The 26,905-nt window shown below is 41.0% G+C and overlaps 1 protein-coding gene across 1 annotated transcript in view; it reads left to right on the top strand.

Annotated features, from left to right (window-relative positions):
• The first annotated feature begins 339 nt into the window (after window positions 1-339).
• asic1c (acid-sensing (proton-gated) ion channel 1c) overlaps window positions 340-26,905 on the top strand; it is a 106,188-nt gene continuing 79,622 nt past the window's right edge. The window contains exon 1 of the mRNA XM_034138243.1: window positions 340-950. Within this exon, the coding sequence (XP_033994134.1) occupies window positions 396-950 (555 nt within the window). The 5' untranslated portion in view covers window positions 340-395. The remainder of the gene's footprint in view (window positions 951-26,905) is intronic.

Below are 26,905 nucleotides of genomic sequence, written 5' to 3'. Positions count from 1 at the left end.
CAGCACTCAGGAATCAGGAGGCATTGCGTTTTGGTAGAAGTGGGTGTTTCTGGAGCTGTCATTGTGCTGGGTGCCGCTACAAAGGACAGCTGAGCAGGGAGTGAGAGAGACAGCTTTGTTGATAATAAAATAGCAGCCTGAAAGAACGGGGGGGACCTGGGACAACAGGAACAGCTGACAATCAGTGGAAGGTGAATTGTGATGAAAAAGAAAACTGTTACAGAGACTGCCAACCATTTTAAGGTAGCTATTTATTGACACCATCAACACTTCTTGAGGAAATAAAGAAGCAGTGTGCCAAACCAACACTGCCGGCTGGATTCTGCTATTGCTGTTGCTAAGCAAAGTCTTTAACCTGAAGTTCTTGGGCAGACAGTATTGAGCACTCTACAGCCATGAAAGAAAGCTCAGAGGAAAGCATTGAAAGCACCAGGCCCTCCAACCTGCAAGCTTTTGCCAACATATCCACCCTACATGGCATGAGTCACATTTTCGCCTATGGGCACATGACATTCCGTCGGTTTCTTTGGACTGTTTCCTTTCTTGGTTCACTAAGCTTACTGATGCTGGTGTGCATGGATCGAGTGTCCTATTACCTGGAGTATCCTCACGTAACCAAACTAGACGAAGTGGCGGCGCCGAACCTCACGTTCCCATCCGTTACCTTCTGTAACCTCAACGAGTTTCGCTTCTCCAAAATCACAAGAAATGACCTGTATCATACGGGAGAGTTCTTGGCCCTCCTGAATAATAACTACCAAATAGCCAACACACACTTGGCTGAGCCCGAGGTCCTGGCTGCACTAATGGATAAGGCGAACTTTCAGAACTTCAAGCCCAAACAGTTCAACATGACTGACTTCTATAATCGTACGGGTCATGACATCGGGGAAATGCTACTGCAGTGCACCTTTCGAGGAGATAAATGCCACCCGGCTAACTTCACTACTGTAAGTACTCATGCGTACACACTCTAGTATCTTAACATGCTGTAATTCTGCACAGTGTGCTGTATTTCCTGCCAGACCTGACAGCTTGTCCCTTTCTTTTATGTTCAGATAGGCTTAGACTGAGCTTTAATGTTGCTTGTGCAATTTATTTCAAACAGATGCCATGCTTTAATGCATCTAGTACACTATTATAGTCCAGTGTTAATGTTTTATTTGTTATTTCTTAAGTGTTGCCAGTGCTTGCTAAAGCTAGTTGGTGTTGCTTTTTTTTTAAAACCTTAGTTCATGTTTGTTCCGTGCTGAGAGCAAACAGTGCATGAAACTTGTGATACAGGTCAGGTCTTGAGGTAAAATGCTTCAAATATATGCTTTTTTTTCTCCATTACTGGCTCGCTTGAACTCTGAAGGCTGCTTGGCTTCTAAGAAGAGGGACATCCTTTCTGTTGGCTGTGTTTGCCCCCCCATGAGATGCTGTTTTAGTTGAAATGTATGGTTTGGGCATTGCACACATGTGTTTGTTTTAGCAAATCTGACTGATGTTTTAATAACATTTTCCAAATTGAAGTTCCTCACTGATTATTGCTTTGGGAGTAGGTTGGGTTCACCCTTGGTGTCTCTTGTCATTATTTTCCCATCTTCTTTATTCTCCGCATTTAAATATTCATCAATCAGTGTTGCTCCTAATGATCTTTTTCAGACAAGTTATTTCTCAGTTTTTAGTAGAAACAATTTAATGTTTGTTGTGCATTTACATTTTTTAAAGAACATTAATACTTCTATAAAGATTATTTTCAAAGACCTTTTAGAAAAAGGTCTTTGAAAAAAGGAGTTTTTACCAAGCAGTCACACTGTGTGCTTTTGATTTATTCAGCACTACAGTTGGCTGTGCATCCAATCAAGCCTAGCTCTTCATTCACCATTCAATATGAAAGAAGTTCACTAAACGTTAATGTTTTACTTTTGTTTTGTTCTTTGAGCCAATGATTTAGAGATAATACCACATACCTGATCAATGATGGAGTGTTATATTAAAAAGTAACTTGGAAGTAGACAGAGTAACATAAATTGCCCCCACAGTAGTGTCATGGGTTGATTAGAAGTAATGGACTATATTAAAGCAGAGATGTGAAGCTGGGTGACATCAGACAAATGATCCTCGTAAAGATATCAACACACCCAAGTACTGATGCTGCATTATAATGTACACTGAGGGATGTGTCTGTAATATTTTTTAAAAGTGGCACTTACACCCCCATCACCCCAGCCACAAACTGTTCTGTCTGCTGCCGTCTGGCAGGCGTTACCGCAGCATCCGGACTAAAACCACCAGATTCAGAGACCGTTTCATACCACAGGCAATACGACTGTTAAACACCTGAACTGCTGAAACAACATCCATAACATTCATCTGCTACTTCTAAATTATTTATCTATTTATCTAATATATCATTCCAATAACTTGCATATAGACTCTTATTGCACTATTTCACTTTTTTAAACTATTTTTCTTTTTGTATTTACTATTTACTTGCACTATATTTTTCTGTTTATCTGTGTTATTGTGTTGCACTGTTGGAGAAGCCTGTGACCTAAGAATTTCATTGGCATAACTACACTGTAGCTATGTTCGTATGACAAAATAAAGAACCTTGAACCTACACAGGGACCCTTAGTAGTCCTTATTGAAAAGGGTGACCTTATAGACAGGTGTTATATTTTAACTGGAATAAACACATCCTAAAAGAGAAAAAATAGGATGTTAGCCTCAAAAAGTTATACATTTGTGCTACAATTAAATTATATAATCTGATGATTAATGATGTGTTTGTAATAATGAAGAAAACATTGAACCAGCTGATTTCGGTCATATATGCTTTATGAAAAGGTTAAAATCAGGACCTTTCTTTTATGTTTATCAGTCTAAATAATGTGCAACCTGTAGCATTCTTGTATCGGTGCAAACATGTTGGCGGCAGAGGCTTTTGGAGCAGATTACATAATAACACAAGGCGCGTTCACACCGGAGTACTTTGGAGTACTTTTCCCACAATAGTTCATCAGAACTACGATATATTTGCGTTCACACCAAAAAGCCCCAGGAACTAAAGTAGTTCAAATTAGTTCGTCTGACCCGCTTTTCAGTCCCTGCTAGAGAGCAGGGACTGTCGTGGGAGAAAATAGTTCGTACGTCTGATTGGCTGTGCGGAATGCAAACCACGCCCGTTTGACTCTGATTTTTTTTTTGTAAGCGGCCATTGTATTTGCTCGCTTCGGGCCAGCGCACCCGAAGAGATTACTTTTGTGAAAGCAGTTATTATAGCAACACTAAATAAATCATCGGAGCGGTGGAGTGATGAGGATGTGTCGGCGCTTCTGGCGATTTACTCGGAGGACGCGAAGCGCCGCATTCAGAAGCTTCTACTGAATGCAGTTTCCGTGGCTCAGCAAAGTTAGCAGACCTGGCAAAGTCATGTCGGGACGACTACGAAGGTAAAATAAAATACATGCACTGCTCTGTTTTAATCTGCACAATACTGGTCTTAGATGTACTTTTATTTGCTCAGTAGATCGAGCTAGCCATGCTAGAACTTGCTATCATAGGTCCAAGCTGGCTAACAACATCTAGCTAGCTAGCTATTCTCAGCCGTGCCCGCTATATGAACACGTTTTGACTTGTGAATAAGTGTGCAATGTTCTGTAATTTGCTTCACTAACTCATTGCACTAATCGTGTGTTTCAGGCGAGGTGTTTCTCTCAGGATTAGAAACTAGTTTTCCCCTCCGGGATAAAACGATAATATAACGTTAGCAATTAGCATGCTAGCTGGACATAATGCTACCTCTAACAATGCATTGTAGTTGCTATAATTTCAAGTCATTTGCAACATTCATTGTACATGTTAATGGTAAAAGCTTAAACAGTTGATTACCTGCATGCCACAAAGACTGATGTTCTAATATTTTTGCACATTTAAGTAGAAATGTAATTGAAATTCTATTTATTTTTCCTTTTTTTTATTGATTGTTATAATTGTACTCAGCCATGTTATGTTAGATGTCAATCCACTTACACTGTAACTACTCTGGCCTTGAAAGAAGGTTACACATCTAACTGATGTCCACTAATCCCTATAAAACAAAGTTCAAGCATACATTAAGCACAAAACAATAAATAAGGGCACTTTGATATTTATTTTTTATTTGATATTATTTGATCCTATCTATCTATCTATCTTATCTTCTACTTTACACCTGCATTTTGTACACTGTCCCTGCCTGCACCATGTCCAATGTTGGACAATGTTGTCTCGTTGTTGCGATTAAACTGATCTTGTATCTTGCATATTCACCTTAGGAAAGTGGGCACGCGATGACAGCTTCCTTGACACCATCATGGCGATGGACCGCCGTGCCATGGTCAGCAAGGAGAATGAGGACCTGCGTGCCAAGGAGATGCACGACGAACGGCTGCTGCATTCACACAAGGCCCAGGAATCGGATGACCAGCAACAAAATACCTTTCAGGCTGGGCTTCTGGCAGTGCTAAGCGAGCTGATTAAATCCAACAGGCCTTCAATACAAAAATTAAGAAAAACTTGTCGTCGTTGATAAACTGTACAATGACTTGTTGGGAGGCGTGTGGTGCAGTGGTCTGGTGCGTTGGTGTTCGGATCAGGGGAGCACAGGTTCAAACCCCACTGCAGTCAGGATGTCGTTGTGTCCCTGGGCAAGACACTTCACCCCAAATTGCCTACACCTGGGACAGTTCATTTTGTATTATTGTGATTATATATATATATGCCACTGTTATTAATACTGACACCTAACTTTGCACTAAGGTGTGTCTGCTGCTGAGCCTACCTATTGTTATTATATATATATATATATATATATATATATATATATATATATTGCCACTGTTATTATATTGTTTTGATACTACTGACACTTATTGATCTGCTGCTGATAAATAAAAGAGAACCTACATGCACGGCACTAGCATCATGACTGTCTTTGTTTAAACCAGCAGCAGTGCAGCGGTACACAGACTAACCTGTGTGTGTGTAACGTAGTTCTTCAGGTGTGTATGCTTAACATGTATGTATTTATCACAGTAAAGATGGTATACAAAAGCTTTTTAAAGAGCTTTCAACCTCATCCCATTGTCTTTAACACACATTTAACATAATAATATACTCATATTAATATACAAATATACAGTATGAGTACTGTTTTGATACTGACATTTAATCTTTGCACTAAGGTGTGTCTGCACTATTGTAATTGTGTCTGTTGACTGTGGTAAATAAAAGAGAGAACCAAATGCACTGTACAAAAGATCAGCTTTATTGTCAATTTACAATTTCCATGCTGTTCAGATGCCTCATAAGGGCTGTGCGCGTGTCTTGCCCTGCGGCGATTTTTTTAGGTTGCGTCTCCCCAACGTTGCTTCCAGGCGAATACAGAGGAGTTGAAAAGAGCCCTTGGACATTCGGAAATCTTTGATCCACTGCACATTGGTGTACGTTGGCACCACCTTGTCCCACCAGGCCGATGTTCTATTGTTCACCCAGAGAGAGCGCGGGACACGACGCGTTCCGTAGTATTCGCATATCTGGAACACATACAAAGACACAAATTAGCCCTACATAACTCCATAAATCCTACATTAGATAGTATTAATGTGATTTAATTAACGTACCATTGCTGTTCTTTGGGCGTGATAACGGCCATCATCCTCAGCTGTCCTACGGCGAAACATGTCCATAGCGTGTGCTTTCGTCGTCCAATCCTTTTGTTAAGGCTTCTTAACCGCCTTCTCCTCCGACTCAGCTTTTCTATTGCATTTGAATGGTCGATCTGTATTTGTATTTGTGGCTGAGTTATTGGCTTAAATAACTCCGTTACGAAGCTGTATAACACGACCACCAAAACGTCAACTCCATACCGTGTCTGAGGTCGGAAGGTAAACAGAAGCACACAGCGGAAGTGGAATTTTTTTTTCTTCTTCTTCTCTCGGTTTTTTGGCGAATTGCAACTTTAAGGTGCATACCGCCACCTACTGTACTCGCCGTGAAGTTGTTTGCGGCCTGCCAGTAAACCCAAAGCAGAAGAAGAAGAAGTGACGTCAGCGGCTCATTTGCCTAATCCACCCCCAGGAACTCATTTTGGTGTGAACGCGATCTGCTTTAGTTCATCAGAACTAAATAGCAAGCGGATGTGGCCCACTTCAGGCAATGATGCGGCACTGCTGGCCTTCTTCTGGCCCGGACCAAATGGATGTGTGCCTAAAGTGGCCCACTTGTAAAATAGCAAATATGGCCCACATATCCCAAAGCAAATGTGGGCCTTTTTTGGCAAAGATGCGGTGCTCCTGCAATGTGTAATCTGGATGTCACCCTAAAGTGGCCCACAACTGATGCAGCAAATGTGGCCCGGTTATCTTAAAACATATCTGGGCCACTTTTGGTAAATATATGGCACAGTCAGCACTGGCTAATCAGAGTGTGAGCCTAAAGTGGCCCACATTTGACATGAAAAATATGGCCCAAATATTAAAAAACAGACGTGGGCCACTTGTGGTAAGGATGCAGCACAATTGGTACCGGCAAATCTTGATATGAGCCTGAAGTGGCCAACAACTGATGCAGCAAATGTGGCCCGGTTATCTTAAAAAATATCTGGGCCACTTTTGGTAAATATACGGCACACTTTTGGCGAGGATGCAACACTTTTGGCACAGGCTAATCTAGATGTGAGCCTGAAAAGGCCTACATGTGACATATAGTATAAATTGTGGATTGGACTGCCGTGTGATCCGAGATAGGGTTAGGGTAGGGGTCAGCAACCTTTACTATCTTAAGAGCCAATCTGCCCTCACTTCCATCAAATAAATGTTGTCTGGAGCTGCAAAACATATTTATACTACACTATACTTTATACTATATGTACAAAAACTAAAGTTTGTTGCATTTATAAAATTATAGAACGACTATAAAGAGAACTCTTGACATGTGTGTATTTACCCGTTAAAACAAATAAAATCAACAAACTCTTATGAAGAGAAAGTTTGCAATAAATTATACACTTTCCAGAACTTTCTGCATATTTGTGAAATATTAATAATAATTAATTTAATATTAATTAATAATCACTTACAAAAGTATCAAACTTATTTTACTGAGACTTTTCTTATTCTTAGTAAGTAAAGAGAAACATTAATCCAGGGTTAGCTCACTGAGCCGCTCTGGAGACAGATGTGACGTGTATTTGTGTGGATGTTGTGTGATGCGCCGTTGAAGATGGCCGCATCGTCTTTGTGCTCCTCTCCAACTTTGCCCATTTTCGTATTTTGTACATATTTATTTTACTTTTGCCGTTTAACTTTTAACATGGTTCGCAACATGCAAGCCGACCGCACCTACTCTGCCATACAATATAGCAGAGAGGAACTTCTTCAATTGCGAAACTTCGTGGACAATAATAACCCTCCGACAGACAATGGAGATTCGCCATGGCTACCTGTTGCTGTTCTACCTGAGAGACGCAAGAAGAAGACAAAGCGTGGGTGCCGGGCCGGGATGCTGGTCAGACTGAGGAAACGAGAGAATCGGCCCCCTCTTCCGAGTTTTCTACTGGCTAATGTTCAATCCATTGAAAATAAGCTAGATGAACTCAGAAGCCGGATTGCTTTTCAACGGGACATTAAGAACTGTAACGTGTTAATTCTCACTGAGACTTGGCTCAACCCCGCTATCCCGGACTCCGCCATTGTTCCTGATGGATTCTCTATTTTTCGTCAGGACCGGACTGCTAACTCGGGGAAAAGTAAGGAAGGCGGTGTGTGTGTAATGACTAATAACAACTGGTGCTCAGATGTGAAGATTATTTCTTCTGACTGTTCCGCTCATCTAGAGCAGTGGTTCCCAAACTTTTTGTGCCCAAGGCACACCAAAGGACAAGTACAAATCTCAAGGCACACCTATTGTGCAAAATAGCCCTTATAACACGTGTTATCACTCATATCATGTAAAATATCTGTAAATGTGCATAATTATTTACTAATGCCAAATAAAATGTGACAAAGACAACTATATTACTCATGAAATATTTATTAGCGAAATATTTCAGAAATTAATTCGAAACTTTATCAAATTAGGCTCCACCAAAGCAGCAACACACTCATTTAAACCAGACAGGTCACAAAATAAAAAATTGTGGAGGATCAGGCTTTGGTGGTCGGCTCCCATCTCGGCGCACAGCTGGGAGAAGAGGCGAGATTTCAGGGGCCTTGAATTGATGTAATTCACCATCTGCACAGCCTGATTCAGCACCTCAGTCAACTCCGGGGGCATGGTTTTGGCAACTAATGCCTCTCTATGCAAAATGCAGTGGTTTGTCACGATATGTGGGTTTTGTGCTCTCACCTTAGCAATAAATCCTTTCACTCTCCCCGTCATGCTTGCCGCGCATCTGTGCAAAGACTGACGCACATATTCCAGGTCAGACTGTTCTCTTTAAATAGTTATTAGTTACCCTGAATATTTCTTCTCCCGTAGTATGGCTTTCCATTTCTTTGCAAAAGAAAAACGTCTCTTTGATAGAGTCAGCATCAACATATCTGACGTTTGCCAGAAGTTGGGCAGCCCCACACTTATGTCAGTAGATTCGTCTATTTGTAGGGAAAATCTGCCGCTCGCCTGCAGTGCCATAAGACAGGTAACTTTCATGATACTGTCTGCTGACAGTTTCTTTCCTCTTTTCTTTCGGTGGTGGGTTGTCGGCAGTCTGCACTGGTGGTTGTTGGTTTGCTCCGCACAAGAAAGCGCTCCATTTTCTCTCTTGCGTGTTTCTCTGTTTTAATGTTGTCCTTCAGCCTTCGATGTGTCACGGTCTTATAATTCCCACCTGCAACTGCGTTAACAGCGAAATATGGGGTTCTGTGAGGATTTTTTTTAAAATAATTGTTTTTAGGTATAGAGTTTGCCTCTGTATTATGAAATGAGTGCATACAAAGTACTGATATAGTAAATTAAAAAATAATTATTTTTGTGTAGTTGTATATTGCAATAAAAATGTATGGTTGTCACAAAATCCCACGGCACACCCGGACTTGCCTTGGCACACCGTTTGGGAACCAGTGATCTAGAGCATCTCACGATCACATGCCAGGCTTTTCATCTGCCGAGGGAATTCACATCTGTTGTGATAACAGCAGTGTATATCCCCCCGCAGTCGCTCGCCGACAACAACACGGCAGTCGATCAGCTGTTTGGGATTATTGATAAAACCGAGACTTCACGGCCAGATGCGGCGTTCGTTGTGGCCGGAGATTTCAACACCGCCAACATGAAGAAGGTCTTGCCAAAATATTACCAACACATCAGCGGCCCGACGCGCGGGGGAAACATACTGGACCATGTTTATTCCCCTTTCCGAAATGGATATAAGGCTAAAATGTAATGATGCAGTGGCTAGTTCATCACCACTATTAATAAATTATGATACAATCATTAAAAAAACGTTTGGTTCATCTGTTGTAACTTATTTGAACATTTATTGATGCAACTTTTAGGAGGCCATTTTGAAATTTGTATTTACTGTATGTTGAATATTGCTGTTGCAGAATCCATAGTGTCATTGATATTCAGTTACTGAGTCACCAACGTTTTAATGGCTTTTTAGGGCTAGGTCTGGTTTATTTGGTTCATTCTTGGCAGACATGTGGCCATGCTTTGACCTGCTTGTGGCACAGATCTGGTAAACATCACCCGACCGTCAAAGTGCCATAATTCCATGCCGCATTTGGGCCGGAAGAGGATATGGAATGTGGGCCGGAATAAAAACTAACTATGGCCCAGATTAGGGCCAGTTCTGGCCAACGAGTGGAACGCCCCAGTGCCATCACTCCATGCAGTGTTTGGGCCAGATAAGGATATGGAATGTGGGCCGGATCTGGGCCAGAATGAAAACCAACTGTGGCCCAGATAAGGGCCAGTTCTGGTTTATGTGGTTCGATTTTGGTTGACATGTGGCATTGCTATGGCTTGCTTGTGGCCCAGATCTGGCAAACAGGAGCGGAGCGCCCAAGTGCCATCATTCCATGCGGTATATGGGCCGGATGAAGGTGTTTTGTGTGGGCCGAATCTTGGCCAAAACTTTTTTGCTATCTGGGTAAAGAGCTCTCATGAACTAAAGTTCTCATGAACTACTGTGGGAAAAGTACTTGGTGTGAACGCCCCTATTGTGAAGGTAGTGTCCAGATTGAAAGACTTCCCGTGTGAGAACAGACAGACACACAGGCAAAACAGCCATTCAGCAGTGGGATGGATCCTGACTACTAAAGAGGGAGAGAGAGAGACCGAAAGAGCGAGAGAGCAAGAAATGGGGGAGTGGTGGGTGAGAGAGAGGAAGCGAAAAAGAGAGTGAAAGGTTCCACACGGCAGAATATAAATCTGTATGTTAACAGGACTAAAGCTGGAGGTCTCGAAGCGGCATTAGTGGTTATACTGGTGGGGGGTGGACATAAAGCATCAAGAGGTGGTCTTCCCTATGAACTGAGGATCTGTGCAAATAAGGAACTAAAACCTGTGGGAGCCGTGAACGCTGGTTGTCAAGCACAGTGGTGGGCTGGTCGGAGGTCTGTGACCCCCTCATTTTTATTTCTGGAAGAAAGAAGAAGAGCAAAAAAAGGCACGAGCGAAAGAGGAAGGTGGCTGCGAGGGACCTACACAGGGACCCTTAGTTATTTCTTTAACCTGAAGTTCTTGGGCAGACAGTATTGAGCACTCTACAGCCATGAAAGAAAGCTCAGAGGAAAGCATTGAAAGCACCAGGCCCTCCAAACTGCACGCTTTTGCCAACATATCCACCCTACATGGCATGAGTCACATTTTCGCCTATGGGCACATGACATTCCGTCGGTTTCTTTGGACTGTTTCCTTTCTTGGTTCACTAAGCTTACTGATGCTGGTGTGCATGGATCGTGTGTCCTATTACCTGGAGTATCCTCACCTAACCAAACTAGACGAAGTGGCGGCGCCGAAACTCACGTTCCCAGCCGTTACCTTCTGTAACCTCAACGAGTTTCGCTTCTCCAAAATCACAAGAAATGACCTGTATCATGTGGGAGAGTCCTTGCTCCTCCTGAATAATAACTACCAAATAGCCAACACACACTTGGCTGAGCCCGAGGTCCTGGCTGCACTAAAGGATAAGGCGAACTTTCAGAACTTCAAGCCCAAACAGTTCAACATGACTGACTTCTATAATCGTACGGGTCATGACATCGGGGAAATGCTACTGCAGTGCAGCTTTCGAGGGGATACTTGCTACCCGGCTAACTTCACTACTGTAAGTACTCATGCGTACACACTCTATTATCTTAACATGCTGTAATTCTGCACAGTGTGCTGTATTTCCTGCCAGACCTGACAGCTTGTCCCTTTCTTTTATGTTCAGATAGGCTTAGACTGAGCTTTAATGTTGCTTGTGCAATTTATTTCAAACAGATGCCATGCTTTAATGCATCGAGTACACTATTATAGTCCAGTGTTAATGTTTTATTTGTTATTTCTTAAGTGTTGCCAGTGCTTGCTAAAGCTAGTTGGTGTTGCTTTTTTTTTTAAACCTTAGTTCATGTTTGTTCCGTGCTGAGAGCAAACAGTGCATGAAACTTGTGATACAGGTCAGGTCTTGAGGTGAAATGCTTCAAATATATGCTTTTTTTTCTCCATTACTGGCTCGCTTGAACTCTGAAAGCTGCTTGGCTTCTAAGAAGAGGGACATCCTTTCTGTTGGCTGTGTTTGCCCCCCCATGAGATGCTGTTTTAGTTGAAATGTATGGTTTGGGCATTGCACACATGTGTTTGTTTTAGCAAATCTGACTGATGTTTTAATAACATTTTCCAAATTGAAGTTCCTCACTGATTATTGCTTTGGGAGTAGGTTGGGTTCACCCTTGGTGTCTCTTGTCATTGTTTTCCCATCTTCTTTATTCTCCGCATTTAAATATTCATCAATCAGTGTTGCTCCTAATGATCTTTTTCAGACAAGTTATTTCTCAGTTTTTAGTAGAAACAATTTAATGTTTGTTGTGCATTTACATTTTTTAAAGAACATTAATACTTCTATAAAGATTATTTTCAAAGACCTTTTAGAAAAAGGTCTTTGAAAAAATGAGTTTTTACCAAGCAGTCACACTGTGTGCTTTTGATTTATTCAGCACTACAGTTGGCTGTGCATCCAATCAAGCCTAGCTCTTCATTCACCATTCAATATGAAAGAAGTTCACTAAACTTTAATGTTTTACTTTTGTTTTGTTCTTTGAGCCAATGATTTAGAGATAATACCACATACCCGATCAATGATGGAGTGTTACATTAAAAAGTAACTTGGAAGTAGACAGAGCAACATACATTGCCCCCACAGTAGTGGCAGGCGTTACCGCAGCATCCGGACTAAAACCACCAGATTCAGAGACCGTTTCATACCACAGGCAATAAGACTGTTAAACACCTGAACTGCTGAAACAACATCCATAACATTCATCTGCTACTTCTAAATTATTTATCTATTTATCTAATATATCATTCCAATAACTTGCATATAGACTCTTATTGCACTATTTCACTTTTTTAAACTATTTTTCTTTTTGTATTTACTATTTACTTGTACTATATTTTTCTGTTTATCTGTGTTATTGTGTTGCACTGTTGGAGAAGCCTGTGACCTAAGAATTTCATTGGCATAACTACACTGTAGCTATGTTCGTATGACAAAATAAAGAACCTTGAACCTACACAGGGACCCTTAGTAGTCCTTATTGAAAAGGGTGACCTTATAGACAGGTGTTATATTTTAACTGGAATAAACACATCCTAAAAGAGAAAAAATAGGATGTTAGCCTCAAAAAGTTATACATTTGTGCTACAATTAAATTATATAATCTGATGATTAATGATGTGTTTTTGTAATAATGAAGAAAACATTGAACCAGCTGATTTCGGTCATATATATGCTTTATGAAAAGGTTAAAATCAGGACCTTTCTTTTATGTTTATCAGTCTAAATAATGTGCAACCTGTAGCATTCTTGTATCGGTGCAAACATGTTGGCGGCAGAGGCTTTTGGAGCAGATTACATAATAACACAGTGAAGGTCGTGTCCAGATTGAAAGACTTCCCGTGTGAGAACAGACCAACCCGGTATCACGGCAAGACGTGAACATGTGACGATCTACCATGCTGGGAGACGTGAATATGTCACGGTTTCGTCCCTTCAAACGTGACAGTTACACGGTATTGTTAACATGGCCCAACCAGTGGAGAAATACCCGGACGTGCCTAGCAAATGGTCTACCGCGCCTATTGGTCGGTTTTTATTGTCAAAATTAGATGTTTTTAATTGGCAACGCAATCGCACAACGTCACGTCCGTTAATTCCACATCCTCACCTCCACACACATGGATTAACATCGATTTAATACATTAATGTAGCCTTTGTTTCTGCTAAAAGAGGTGTCGACCAGCTAGGGCAGGGGTCGGCAACCCCTGGCACGCGTGCCAGCATTGGCACGCGGCACCGTAGCCAGTGGCACACTAGGAATAAGTCGAATAAGTGTGCAAAATATTTAAATTGTATTTTCGGATCCTGAACGAGACCGCCGCCAGAGCGCGTCTCCCCGTTACCTGCAGAAGGAAGCCATGCACGCAACGCAGCCCCGCTCTCTTTAACTCCAGGTGACTTTCTGCCGCTTTCCTCCGTGGTGCAGTGCTGATCGTTTCACCACGGAAGAAAGCACTTCACAAATTGCAGTACCCATAAGGAGCTTTACAAATGTCGCAGTTTTTGCGTGGCTGTGTGTGTCTTTAGTTGAAAGCCCAGTGGCGATCTGCTCATCTCTCATTGAAATAATATGCTACAAAGGGGCGGACTGGCCATCTGTGTGTTGAACTTTCCTGTCGGCTCCCAGACCGTAGTCGAGGAGGGCAGAAGCAACGAGCTTCAGGTTCAATAACCCACTTTAGCTTAAATGACTGGAGAGAGGCGAGCTCTTCTTGAGAGGCCGTTGCATTTATTTAGCTGTTCTTCTGTTTCACAAAATACATCACAGACCTCTGTTTTTCTGCTGCCTCGTTTCACTTCCAGAAACATACTCACACGCACACGCCAAACCCCTCTCTCTCTCTCTTAAAGGGACAGCGATCTCATCTCACTCTGCATGACCCTAATATCATAACATGTGTGTTCTGGAGAATCACAGAACGGACGATCGTCCTTATTATTATGCCGTTTAAAACAATTATTTAAATGTGGTTGTTAAATTCGGTATCATGTAAGTTGCGCTGACAGGTCCACACACTGCGTCCCCGCAGCGAGGCCCCCCCGCCCTCCTGTTGATAGATCACGAGCGTCAAGCTCCTCAACATCCCCCCCCGTTGATAATTCTCGATCGTTGGCACGCTGATAATTTTTTTTTTTTTAAATGGCACTTCATATCAAAAAGGTTGCCGACCCCTGAGCTAGGGCAACAAGAAAATCGGCAAAATCGAGTGTGACGATTAAAAAATAAATTAAAAACATCTAATTTTGATAATAAAAACCGACCAATAGGCGCGGTAGACCATTTGCTAGGCACTTCCGGGTATTTCTCCACTGGTTGGGCCATGTTAACAATACCGTGTAACTGTCACGTTTGAAGGGACGAAACCGTGACATATTCACGTCTCCCAGCATGGTAGATCGTCACATGTTCACGTCTTGCCGTGATACCGGGTTGCAACAGACACACAGGCAAAGCAGCCATTCAGCAGTGGGATGGATCCTGACTACTAAAGAGGGAGAGAGAGAGACCGAAAGAGCGAGAGAGCAAGAAATGGGGGAGTGGTGGGTGAGAGAGAGGAAGCGAAAAAGAGAGTGAAAGGTTCCACACGGCAGAATATAAATCTGTATGTTAACAGGACTAAAGCTGGAGGTCTCGAAGCGGCATTAGTGGTTATACTGGTGGGGGGTTGACATAAAGCATCAAGAGGTGGTCTTCCCTATGAACTGAGGATCTGTGCAAATAAGGAACTAAAACCCGTGGTAGCCGTGAACGCTGGTTGTCAAGCACAGTGGCAAGATTACATGGGCCAAAAAGAATAAAGGGCCTAGGGAGAGGCAATACTGCAATATCACTTGTTTCTGTTTCATTTCCAACTCTTTTTCTTCAAGACGTTTTATTATTCTCACTGCGTCTGTGTCCTATACGCCATCTTTTAAAGTGCACATTTGATGGGGTGACATCCAACTTACTTATCTCTAAATGAGTTTATCTGCTATCAAAAATACAATTTCTTATCTACGTTGTATCTTTAATCTACCCTAAAATAAATCCCCACAGATGGCCAGTTTTTAAGTGACTGACCTATAATCGTCAGAGTTGAAGAAAACTCGTCTGTGCTGTGTAAGAAAATAAAGCAATAATTTAATACGGATATACATTTTTTTTTTCATTTGTGTCATGAATATTGGTAAGTGGGAATGTTTCCATTTACATGTTTGTCTCCAAGCTATACTCAAAAGTGTCTTGAGAATCAAGTCATTCATGGGAAGCTAATTACTGCTGTATTGCTTGAATGCAACAGTTAATGAATTTGGATTTGCTGCTTGTTTTTGTTGGGCAAATCTGGTGGTCCAGTAAACTGTGAACTTTAACCTGGCCATGAATGACTGTCATCAGATTTGAACAGCCTTGTTGATACCCATCCATCATTGTATTGTGTGGATGTAGTGCCACACCACACTGCATGTTGTCCTCAGTTGGCAGAATTGTGTTGGTCAGGCTTGGATGAGTGCCAGTATGCCATTTTAAGGATTTGGTGAGGTTTGGTTCTCGTGTGTGATCTCGTGACATTATTGTAGCAATGCAGCTACCTCACAAGGTAACTTGATTTGGGCAGACATAGAGGAGAAGAGTGACATTTTAAATACAGTGCAGCAAGAGGATGAGGAAAAAATATGAATGAGGCCACACTATTGTTATTTTAAACCATTTCTAAATTAAACTTCCAGAACAATTACTTTAACGTGATTTATACATCAAAAGTTTTTGGCTATATCACCTAACCCTATGCCATACTCATAAAATAAGATAAGATTGTACTTTATTGATCCCAATTTGAGTGTTTGGTGCTGTATCTGACAAAAATCTCACACAACCAGCTGTGAACACTAAGGCTGGCTCACTTATCGTGTAACTGAGTTGATAACCTGCTTCAGTGGGAAATGACTCTCAGCTGCAGTGATAAGACATCTCCAGCAGAAAACACCAAATCAAGACATGGGGTGTTTCTCAATGTCGAGGACGCTTCCTTGGTAGGACATGTCTTCCGAGTCAGCTCCTTCAGAAGCGAGGCAAGAATCCTTCCTAGCCTCGGAAAACGAAGAATGGTGGAACAGGCTAACAGGTGTGCAGGTGGGCGTCATATATGCGAGGGCCCGCCTTAAATGGAGTGCGATTTCTGCAAAAGATTTGGGAAATTGGTCCGTGCGCAAAGCATTGTGGGGATTTTAAGACCGCGGAGGATACACATGTGCAGCCTCGAAATTTCCCGCAACGTAGGACGCCGGCCTCGGTAGAATTCCAAGCATCCTGGACATTGGAACAGTCTTTCGGCGGGACTCGATGACGTAGCATCCTTGAAATAGTGGCTCTGGAGGAGCCTTCCTCGACATTGAGAAAGACCCATGGTATTCTAAAATACTATTGTTTTTTTTTTACTAATGTTTGTCCAAGGTGATATTTTTTCCAAACACAGCATTACTATTCACTGGAAGTATACTGATATTTAGACAACTACAGAACAATTCAAATTATTCAAATTTCCCCACAGACATGTTGAGAGGAAGATTTACAATGCAAAGCACTGTGGGAGTGATGAGCTTTGACCTTGAATAAATGAAGGAAGAATTCCATTAAGTCTGGGTTATAATGCATTTGGAAAACAAAGCATTATAATGTGTTGCATTGTAATGGGTGGGTGGGCAAGGGGAGAATGGCAATTTGTGTTTCCAATGCAATTAACAACTGTAATCCCTCTTAATGATCGGATGGGACATGTGTTTTCCATGTCATAAAACATTTAGCTTTTTCTTGTAGACCATAGCCAAACTGAAATCACATTTTGTTCTTCCAGCTAAAATTCAAAATAACCTCTTGAACACGGAAGTTATCAAAGAGTTAGCTCCCTCGCGCCCTGTCAGCTCTTAGGTCAGGGCACGTTGTTTCAATATTTAAAATCTCCTTTTTCAAGGCTGTCTTTTTAGAATATCTTGGTCTTAAAATGAGTATATTCCCCAACTCCCAGATTCTTATGATGAGCTCACTCTTCAGAACAATTTAAGATATTTAATACAATCTCTTTGGTGAGGTGGAAACATCTTACTTTCAGTCTGAAGTGAACCAGAGTTGAAATCTTTCCCTGAAATCTCCCTAACACTGTTTTCCATCCCTACTATAATTGTCATCTGAAAAACCCAGAGTAAAGGTTTTTTTTAATTTAAAGATCATAGTAGGGTTAACCAAATTTAAATTCATGGCTTTTCACTACATGAATAGTTACCCATGTAAATTATTTAATTGAATTTACTGGGGATTTTACAGAGGTGTATTTTCAAGATGGCATTTAAGCTGAAATGGTCAACAAAATGACCTTTATCAAAATGTATTTATTGACTTGCTGTTGCTCGGAGAGAGCGCACGAGAAGCCTCTTAGTAACACTGTATGTAAATGATGCCTCGGTCGATGATGGACTGCTCTAGTGAACAAGAGGTTGATTATCATAATCTGATAGTGTGGATGTAGCACCCCATTCTTAAGTCTTGACAGGTCATGACAAGTCCCTCTGGGCTACATTTCTGTCCGTTTCTTACAGACTGTGTAAAATCAGTATTCATTCAAGCATTTTGCTCAAGCTCAGTCTTTAAGATGTGTTGTGTCTTTCATCTTATCATTCAGATGACAGCAGGTGTCAAGGGGATGAAACATGGCTACAGTTGAGACGAGGCCATCTCACTCAATGTGACTTGTGGATCCACACATTGGGTATTTATGTATTTATAGGCAGAGGTCCTCAACACTCGAGGCTCATCTACCCTTTAAACAAGGGGTATTTAACCTTGTTTTAAGGCCAAGGACCCCTAAGCTCAAGGAGACAGCGCATGGTCCCGCTACTATAGAAAAAGGTGTGAGGCAGCCTGAGGTGCTATGATAAAACAAACCTTTTTATGTTGAATACAATTCAAAGCTAGTTAATCAGTTATAGTAGACATAGCTTACTAGTTGGCTGTTATGGACAGGTGCTGCGTAGTGATGTAGCATTGGTAAGCTAGCTCCTATGATTACATCAGGATTCATGGTTAACAGTCAGACTACTTCAAGAGTTGTTTTTTTATTTAGGGATAGGCCAATTGCTATTTGCGAATCATATAATGGATTCAACCCTTCTCTTGCGTTAGGTCATACCCCCCTTCCCATGCTATTTTCGGTCAAAATTGACCGGTGTGTTTTGCACAGTGATATCTCTGGAAACCCTTATCCAATTGTGATGGTTGACATCTCATTTGAACAGTCAAAGCAAGTAGAATCAAGGGGTGACAGACAGAATGACACCAGGGGTGAATTTCATATTATTTTTGGCAGTAAGTTCAAAGATAGTGCTTATTTTACATTACTGTATATTATAAAAATGCTTGCCATGTAGGCTGTGTTTACTGGAGATGGAAATGCTTTAGTTAGTGTTGTAGCTGAGATTCTTCCCGTTCCAATGATGTATGGGATGTATTGACTTGATACAAGCAAGCCAGTGTTTCATGTCATGGTCCGGACCCACCAGTGGCCCATCAAGTTCACATTCACTGTGATGAATATAAAATAAGACACTGATACTGTTTTCCTCAATGAACATTTATTGAAAGAGAAATATACCATAACAGAACGTGTGTGTGTGTGTGTGTGTGTGTGTGTGTGTGTGTGTGTGTGTGTGTGTGTGTGTGTGTGTGTGTGTGTGTGTGTGTGTGTGTGTGTGTGTGTGTGTGTGTGTGTGTGTGTGTGTGTGTGTGTGTGTGTGTGTGTGTGTGTGTGTGTGTGTGTGTGTGTGTGTGTGTGTGTGTGTGCATATCAAGGGTGTTTCACTGTTGAATAAATCACTCAAAATGCATTGCAAGTGGTGATCATCAAGTGTATATGTTCAGAGGCCTAGTGTGGAGGATAACATAAGGTATTGAGGCAATTGGATGAAAAACACAATATTTATGATTAAAACAAAAGTCATTCGGTCACTTTTGACCCGAAACGCAAGAGAAGGGGTGATCCGTATTTTTTGCTCTTAAATAAAAACAACTTAAAACATTGTCAGACAATAATTTAATAATAAGGACCCGCTAGTGATGAAGAACCCTGCTCTAAACCAATTTATGCAAGAGCCACACAATATGTTTCTCTAGCTCTAATATGTTGTCTTATTACAGATACTGTTTGTCAGCAGTGTTGTATTTTTGGCTGATTTGTACAAATAGCGTACATAGATTTACATAATTTCATAATTCTGTTGTTTGCAGAGCAGGTTGTTTTGTTGACAACACTCTGCAGCAGCTCAGTTGACACAGTCAAATATCACAGTTCAGCAGATGGTGATGGCAATTCTGTTAATAATAACTATAATACTTATAATGTAAGAAACCCTGTAAACCCAGAAAATTGTCCCAACTCTTTGATTTCCACACTAAGAGTTTCTTGAAAAGTATGTCAGTTTATCAGAAAAACAAATTGCTTGTGATCACCTGCCCATACAGTAACTGCAGGGATAATGATAACTGTCTGTATGGTCATCACATATTTGGCCCCTTTTTATTATAACACATTGTCATTTGATCCATTACAAACATGTTGATTTTAGGTACATGGTTGTACTGCTATCTGAAATGTTAATGTATTAACAGATGCTAGATGTTTTGTTGTTTGTAGAGTAAAACTCCCAGACAACAAAACATCAGTTTGGGTCTAATCAATGCATATGCTTAAACCTTTGTTTACATACGGGTATCTTCTTATCGGGTGTACACAGGCAGACACAACACACACAGTCAGAAGCATGGCAGATGACACTACCACATAAATCCTTATGTGCACATACAGGGGATACACAGTGAGAGCATGTAACAACACTTCACTAAGCTTCTTCCCATGAAATGGAATTTGTGGCAGAAAAACATCAAATCCGCCATCTGCTCCAGCAGCCACTGCATGAACCCACTGTAGTGGAGTGGGTATGTGGGCTGACTTTATGGAACAAAGCTATCCTCCAAATTCAGCTGGTGGGAACAAGTAGTCTTTAAACTTGCATCATTAAGCTGATCAGTTTGAGTAAAAAATAAATAAATGTATCCACTGTCTGTAGTAGCAGCTGCTCTGTAACAGCAGTCGATACTGTATGTGCACACAGAGGAGGGAAGCAAAAATCAGAGAGTGTCAGGAAGGAAGAAAACAAGCCGCTCCACTGAATAATGTTTCATGAGTTTTTCAGGAAGTGATGAGTTGTGAGAACTTAGCAGAGTGTAGCAGAAGCACTCTGTAAACTCAGAAACAGAGGAGATGGGGAAAACAGGAGAGCATATCTGAAAAGTAAGATAACTTGCTTTATACAACAAAAAGAGCTATGGTGTGATACGTATTTGTGCAGCCGCACCTGCAACAGCACATGTGTCTGTTCTAACCATTGTTATGGACTTAATATATTAGGATTTCTGGACGGAAGTTCGTCAAATCTGTCATTTACATCCACTTTTCACCCAGGAAACGGATTCAAGTGTTGTGGTTGAAGGTCAACACCACTGTTTTTGGCCATAACTCAAGTACTGTATGATGCTTTTTTTTGATAATTTCAGAGAAATGTCTAATAGGATAAAATGATAAAGGAATGACATTTTGGATTAAAGTAAACCGGTAATTGACTGGCAGAAGCATACAACTACACGGTTTTGTAGTCTAAATAAATTGTCAACGGCAATTTTCCATATTGTTCATACTTTCCCCTTTTCTGACAGTAGTGTAAGGGATTCAAACCATTATTATACAAAATGAAACATTAAAGAAACATTTTTGGCCAAAATAACTACTTTTCAGCTTTAGCACACACATTTACCTTGTCAACATTATTGCTGATAACCAACAGCATTTATAAACAATAGTGTGAACATGCTAAACTCCTTTGGTAAAAATATAGACAGGGCAGTTTGGTTTCACTAGGCATGAGGTTTCGGAGGAAACAGTATGTGTCCTTGTTTCAAAAAGTGGACTATCACTTTTATTATAGCACGTTTTAGACCTTAAATTGCTAAATTCTCCTCACTCTTAGGTGTTGAAGTTATCTATCGTTGGTCACTGCGAGGTTTACAACTTCACCTGTATCACCGGGGTCTTCATAACTCAGCAGGGCATGATAAAAAAAGAGTTATGGGCCTTTTTTCCCTTTGCCATTGTTTTTACTATTGAGCAACGTCTAAAAAGAAATGTAGGATGCCAAAAGGCGGGCTGTAAGTGGGGGGAAAAACACCATTACAGGTACTTCCTTTGGACATCAGTAGCTACATTTTACCCCACCAGTATACAATGTAGAATATGCCCTCCTCTGGGTAGTGGGCTTCACTGATTACATACCTGCAAATAGCCAGGGAATTGTATCATTGTCCATCTCACAAGGCAAAGCTGCAGCCAATCATGTTAGTCTTTCATGTGTGACGTTAACTGCTCACGGGACACTTTTGTTCCCTGCAGCCTTCCAGGGAAATGCTTGCATTCAGATTGCACACCGCCCTTAGTAGAAGCACAGTCTTGGGAATAAACTCCAGGAACTTCTTGCTTTAGTCCCCAAACCTGAAACCTTCATGGAAGAATATAAATGCACTGATTACAGGTGGAATAATCTTATGGACTTTCGACCACAGACTGAAGCTTTGAAAGTAAAACAACACTTTTGGAACAGAGTATGGAAGAATTGAAAGGCCATTAGTGTTACTTTTATGGTTTGTTTCGTCATAATCAAAAAACAATTATCTTTTTCTTTTTAACTAACAAGCTTGATAGTTACATGTTTTGTGCAGCATGCTATCCCATCTTATTCAAACAGTTTGTTTAATGGGGATATAAAAAAGCACATTTACATTAAACAACACTTACTGCAGACTGATGAGCTCTTTGATAGTCTAATTCATATACAAAAAGACTTCCTATGTTATAACTAAACAAATTCCAGCAGTAACCTTTTTGCAATATGAAAAATATTTGACCTTCAGTGTCAAAGCGGAAAGGTTTTTGTCAGTTTTTCCTTCAGCCTAAGCTGACGGCTTGTCTGCATTCCTGTAAGGGGGTCTTGAATAACTCTAATCTCTGCCCATGATTGCGTTGTGTCACTGCTCAACATTTGACATCAGTGGATAACATTAGTTATTTAGCCTAATGCTGCTGAAACAAACAACAGTATCTGCTTGAATATCCCTGAAACATCCCTATGGGACTGAAACATAAGTCAACAAAAGTTGGTTTGCAGTGATTTAAGATTACACATTTACCTCGTGATGATGTTGAGATTAATTATGTACAGATTATTGAGATCACCAAAAAGTAGTTTCATATTCTTTGAACATCAATACAAAATATATAATTCATAATCACAGGATTGTTCTTTTGCACTCAGAACAATCAGGTGTTAAATCTTCAGTCAGAAATAGATCTTGGCAGTATAGACAGGGTTAGTATTGAATAATTACCACCACTGTGATAATTAGTGCAATAGCAGCTGTCTATCTGTCTATGTGGTGATATTAACGAAGACGCTTAAACATTCACAAAAGGCACAATTCCTGCAGTACGGCACAGAAGAGAAGAAAATAATCCTACACAAAACAAAGGGTGTTTTTAGGAATATCTACAACCAATTTGTATTTCAATCAATCTTTACAATGTTTTTTATTGATTCTGTTTTGGCTTTGTTTATTGTCAAATATTCTTTTCTTGCTCTGTCAAATTTAAAACAGGCCCCATTAAGCTCCATTTAAAACGCTGGAAACGGCAATAAAACAGTGTCTCTGAATACGCAAACCTGAAGCACAAATAACCACATTATCATGAGGGCTGAACAGTAATTAATATTATCATTAAACGGCATTCTGTGCCATTGTTTTGTGATGACATAATTATAACATGGCCGTTTTCAAATATATGTTGCATGTATATCAATGATTCCAAGTCATTATTAAAAACTAAAAAATAATTAGCAGCGAAGTCCATTGTTGACCAACAGAACAGAACAGTACGTGTTACAAAATAATCAGTACTATTTAAAAAGCAATGATATTTTACTTCTATTGCAGTTGTTTTTACATTACGAGCACATACTGTATGTTGCATGTTGTTCAAATTGCAAAACTATTTCAGGTGAATTTGTGATTAAAGGTTATATAACTTGGCATGTTGACAAGGTTTTTCACTATTTTCGCACTGTAGAAAAACATGTGAGGTCTAAACTTGTTAGTGTTTTAAATTCTTAATGCTAAATTCAATAAAGGCTTTGAATATGACTTTCTTTTTACATATAACTTTTTGTCTGCCTTTTGAGACAAACCCACAGCATATTTAGAGGCAGAGAGAATACAAAAATGGTTTCTCTTTTAAACAACTTCATAATTTGAAACCAGAAGTTTGCGTTGATCCTTTGAATCTGTTATATTTGCAAATGGAAAAGAGCACATGAATCACTCATTTCTCTTGAGTAACGGTACGTCTACACAGCAGCGTTAAAAAAATCTTGAAACGCTTCTGCCCATTCACTTTGAATGGGGTGACGTCACTTTCCCTCACTTTTCGCCGAAATGCATTGTGGGCAGGCGAGCGGAGATTTTGAGGATTTTGAGGATTCAAAGTTGAACAATGTTCAACTTTTGAGGCTGATGTGGAAGCGTCAGCCAATCAAATCCCGTGTACGCAAATCTGACAGTTCAAGCTCTAGCCAATCAAACGGCGTGTATGCTGGGAGAGCCAGACCGCAGGTCATTTCCTCATATTCCAAAACATGGAGGAGAAATTAGCGGTAGCGAATCAATCACCCGGTGCTTTATGACCAGACCTACCGGGATATAAACCGGAGGAGCCAGGCATGGAGGGAGGTGGCAGAGACAGTGGTAGGTTTTCGCCTGTTTTGGGGAGTTTATCTCCAGTTTACTTCGGGCTTTTTTGCTTCGTATGTCGCGGGCGGGAGATTCATGTGATTGGTTGTTCGTGCCTTGCTCGCAAAAAATCCTCAAGCTTCAGATACGCCCACCTCCAAGATTTTTTTAACGCTGCTGTGTAGACGTACCGTAAGTGTTATGAATGTTTCATCAGTGTGACCTCAGGTTAAGTAATATAACTAGATTCAATTATTTGAAGACTATGAATTGCTATTTTGAAAGAAACATCATTTAGGCCAGGGGTCGGCAACCTTTTTGATATGAAGTGCCATTCTAAAAAATGTTTTTTATCAGCGTGCCGACGATCGTGAATTATCAAAGGGGGGGGGGGGGGGGTTGATTAGCTCGATGAAAACACTCGTGAAAAGTGATGTTTAACTCAGTTAATGGGGCTCATTCACTGGCGCTTCCACAAACAACAACCAACATAATTGTTACATTCAAATGAAGTAGCCTACATTATTCAAGTTTACATTAAGTTTGGATAATAACACGGGAGAATTGAGCGGAAGCGCTCTCTTTTCCTCTCTCCCCCTCTCTCTCTCCTGACAGCCTGTCAGTATCTCATGCAGCTCACTGATCCAGTAATGAGTGACAGTGAAGAATAAATATATTTATAACTAGTTCCAAAGGTAGATAAAATAGCTAAGTGTGTTAGGTCTAACTCTTGTGTGTTTTGCTCCGCTCACCGGTCCGTCACAGCGGGTGGAGCTGCAGGATTTCTGCTTCACACACACATTGCATACCGCTATTTTACTGTCATTTTCGGACACCTTAAAATACTGCCAGACTGATGAAGCGATTTTGGCGAGCTTGTTTTGCCGCACACAGAGAAAAGTGTCATGTATGTTACGTCTCGCGATCGGCCTTTTTAGAGAGCACCGATCGATCGGCAGAGTGAGTATCGGCCGATATCGATCGCCACGCAAAAACTGCGGCATTTTTACAGCTCCTTATGGGTAATGCAATTTGTGAAGTGCTTTCCTCTGTGGTGAAACTATCAGCACTGCATTACGGAGGAAAGCGGCAGAAAGTCGCCTGGAGTTAAAGAGAGTGGGGCTGCGTTGCGTGCATGGCTTCCTTCTGCAGGTAACGGGGAGACGCGCTCTGGCGGCGGTCTCGTTCAGGATCCGAAAATAAAATAAATATTTTGTACACTTATTCCACTTATTCCTAGTGTGCCACTGGTTACGGTGCCGCGTGCCATTGGTGGCACGCGTGCCAGGGGTTGCCGACCCCTGATTTAGGCTGTTAGCAAAGGTTAATGAAGCTTATGTTGCATTCATGACCTGCGAGTATCAGACACTGTAAATGATTATGTTGCTTTTGCAAAACAAGCATATTTTTAGGTGTTGCTTGAGAACAATAAGCATTTGCATGAGTGCCTTTTCCATTAAAGTACAACAACACAAAGAGGAAACACAAATGAATACGTCTGTGAGTAAATCGATTCTGCCTCCTACATATTCAGAATTATTCTTTGCCCAGAGCTTGAAAACAGGCGGCTCTGTAAATTCCTTACATTTGATTTCATCGAACAACTAATCACACAGACAGAAATGTGCTAGAAATCATTTCACCTGTCATTACCTTGATTGTGACCCGCGTGGCTCCGGCACAAATAGAGCTGCAGTGTTTAACTCATTTACATTCATGGGCTGTGATGGTTTGTTTATCTTCACCAGGACCGGATTACTTAAACCAAGGAGGCCAAATTGTCAATACTGTATGTCCTTCTCTATTGTACATGCAGGGTTTATGACAGAGGGAAACTCTGCTCTAGTTTGTTTATGGGAAACAAAATGCTTCCACTCCCACATCTCCTGTAGGAATAATAAACACCAAGGATAACAGCTTTTGTTCACATCCCAAAAAGATTTTACGAATATATTTTACCATAATGCTGAAATAGTTGTGCTTTGGCTTTGATGTGAGATAGCTTGCAGTCTGGAATTACTGTTTCTAATAACATTAATCTGAGAGAGATGGGCTTGTGCCTCTGAGCTTAACACTCCTTTTTTCCTACATGTACCTACGTTTGGTACAAAATGTGCTCTATCATGATTTTTCCTTTCGTTTGTCCTTTAACAACCATGGCAAATTGTGTGTGTGTGTGTGTGTGTGTGTGTGTGTGTGTGTGTGTGTGTGTGTGTGTGTGTGTGTGTGTGTGTGTGTGTGTGTGTGTGTGGTGTGTGTGTGTGTGTGTGTGTGTGTGTGTGTGTGTGTGTGTGTGTGTGTGTGTGTGTGTGTGTGTGTGTGTGTGTGTGTGTGGTGTGTGTGTGTGTGTGTGTGTGTGTGTGTGTGTGTGTGTGTGTGTGTGTGTGTGTGTGTGTGTGTGTGTGTGTGTGTGTGTGTGTGTGTGTGTGTGTGTGTGTGTGTGTGTGTGTGTGTGTGTGTGTGTGTTAAAATATGTTACATAGTGGGTCAATGGCCCCAAAACACTGAAGTACTTGTGAATCCCGTAAACAGTCCATTTGTATACACTGTTCTAATCTGCTGTTGCAGAACATGCTTCAGTGAGAGGATGTGAGAGCTGCAGGTCAATGGCTAGACACAAGGTCACAGGAAGTGTAACAGACCACTCAAGACTCTGTGTGTGTCTGAGACGCCACATTTTCTATTGGTCCATTGATACAAGGAATGTTTGACTTTATTTTGTGGAACACGTACAATATGTGCAACCACAGCTT

Source organism: Trematomus bernacchii, unplaced genomic scaffold (genome assembly GCF_902827165.1).
Source record: "Trematomus bernacchii unplaced genomic scaffold, fTreBer1.1, whole genome shotgun sequence".
NCBI lineage: Eukaryota > Metazoa > Chordata > Actinopteri > Perciformes > Nototheniidae > Trematomus > Trematomus bernacchii.
Note: the sequence above shows the minus strand (reverse complement) of the source record. Positions and strands in the feature narration are given on the sequence as shown.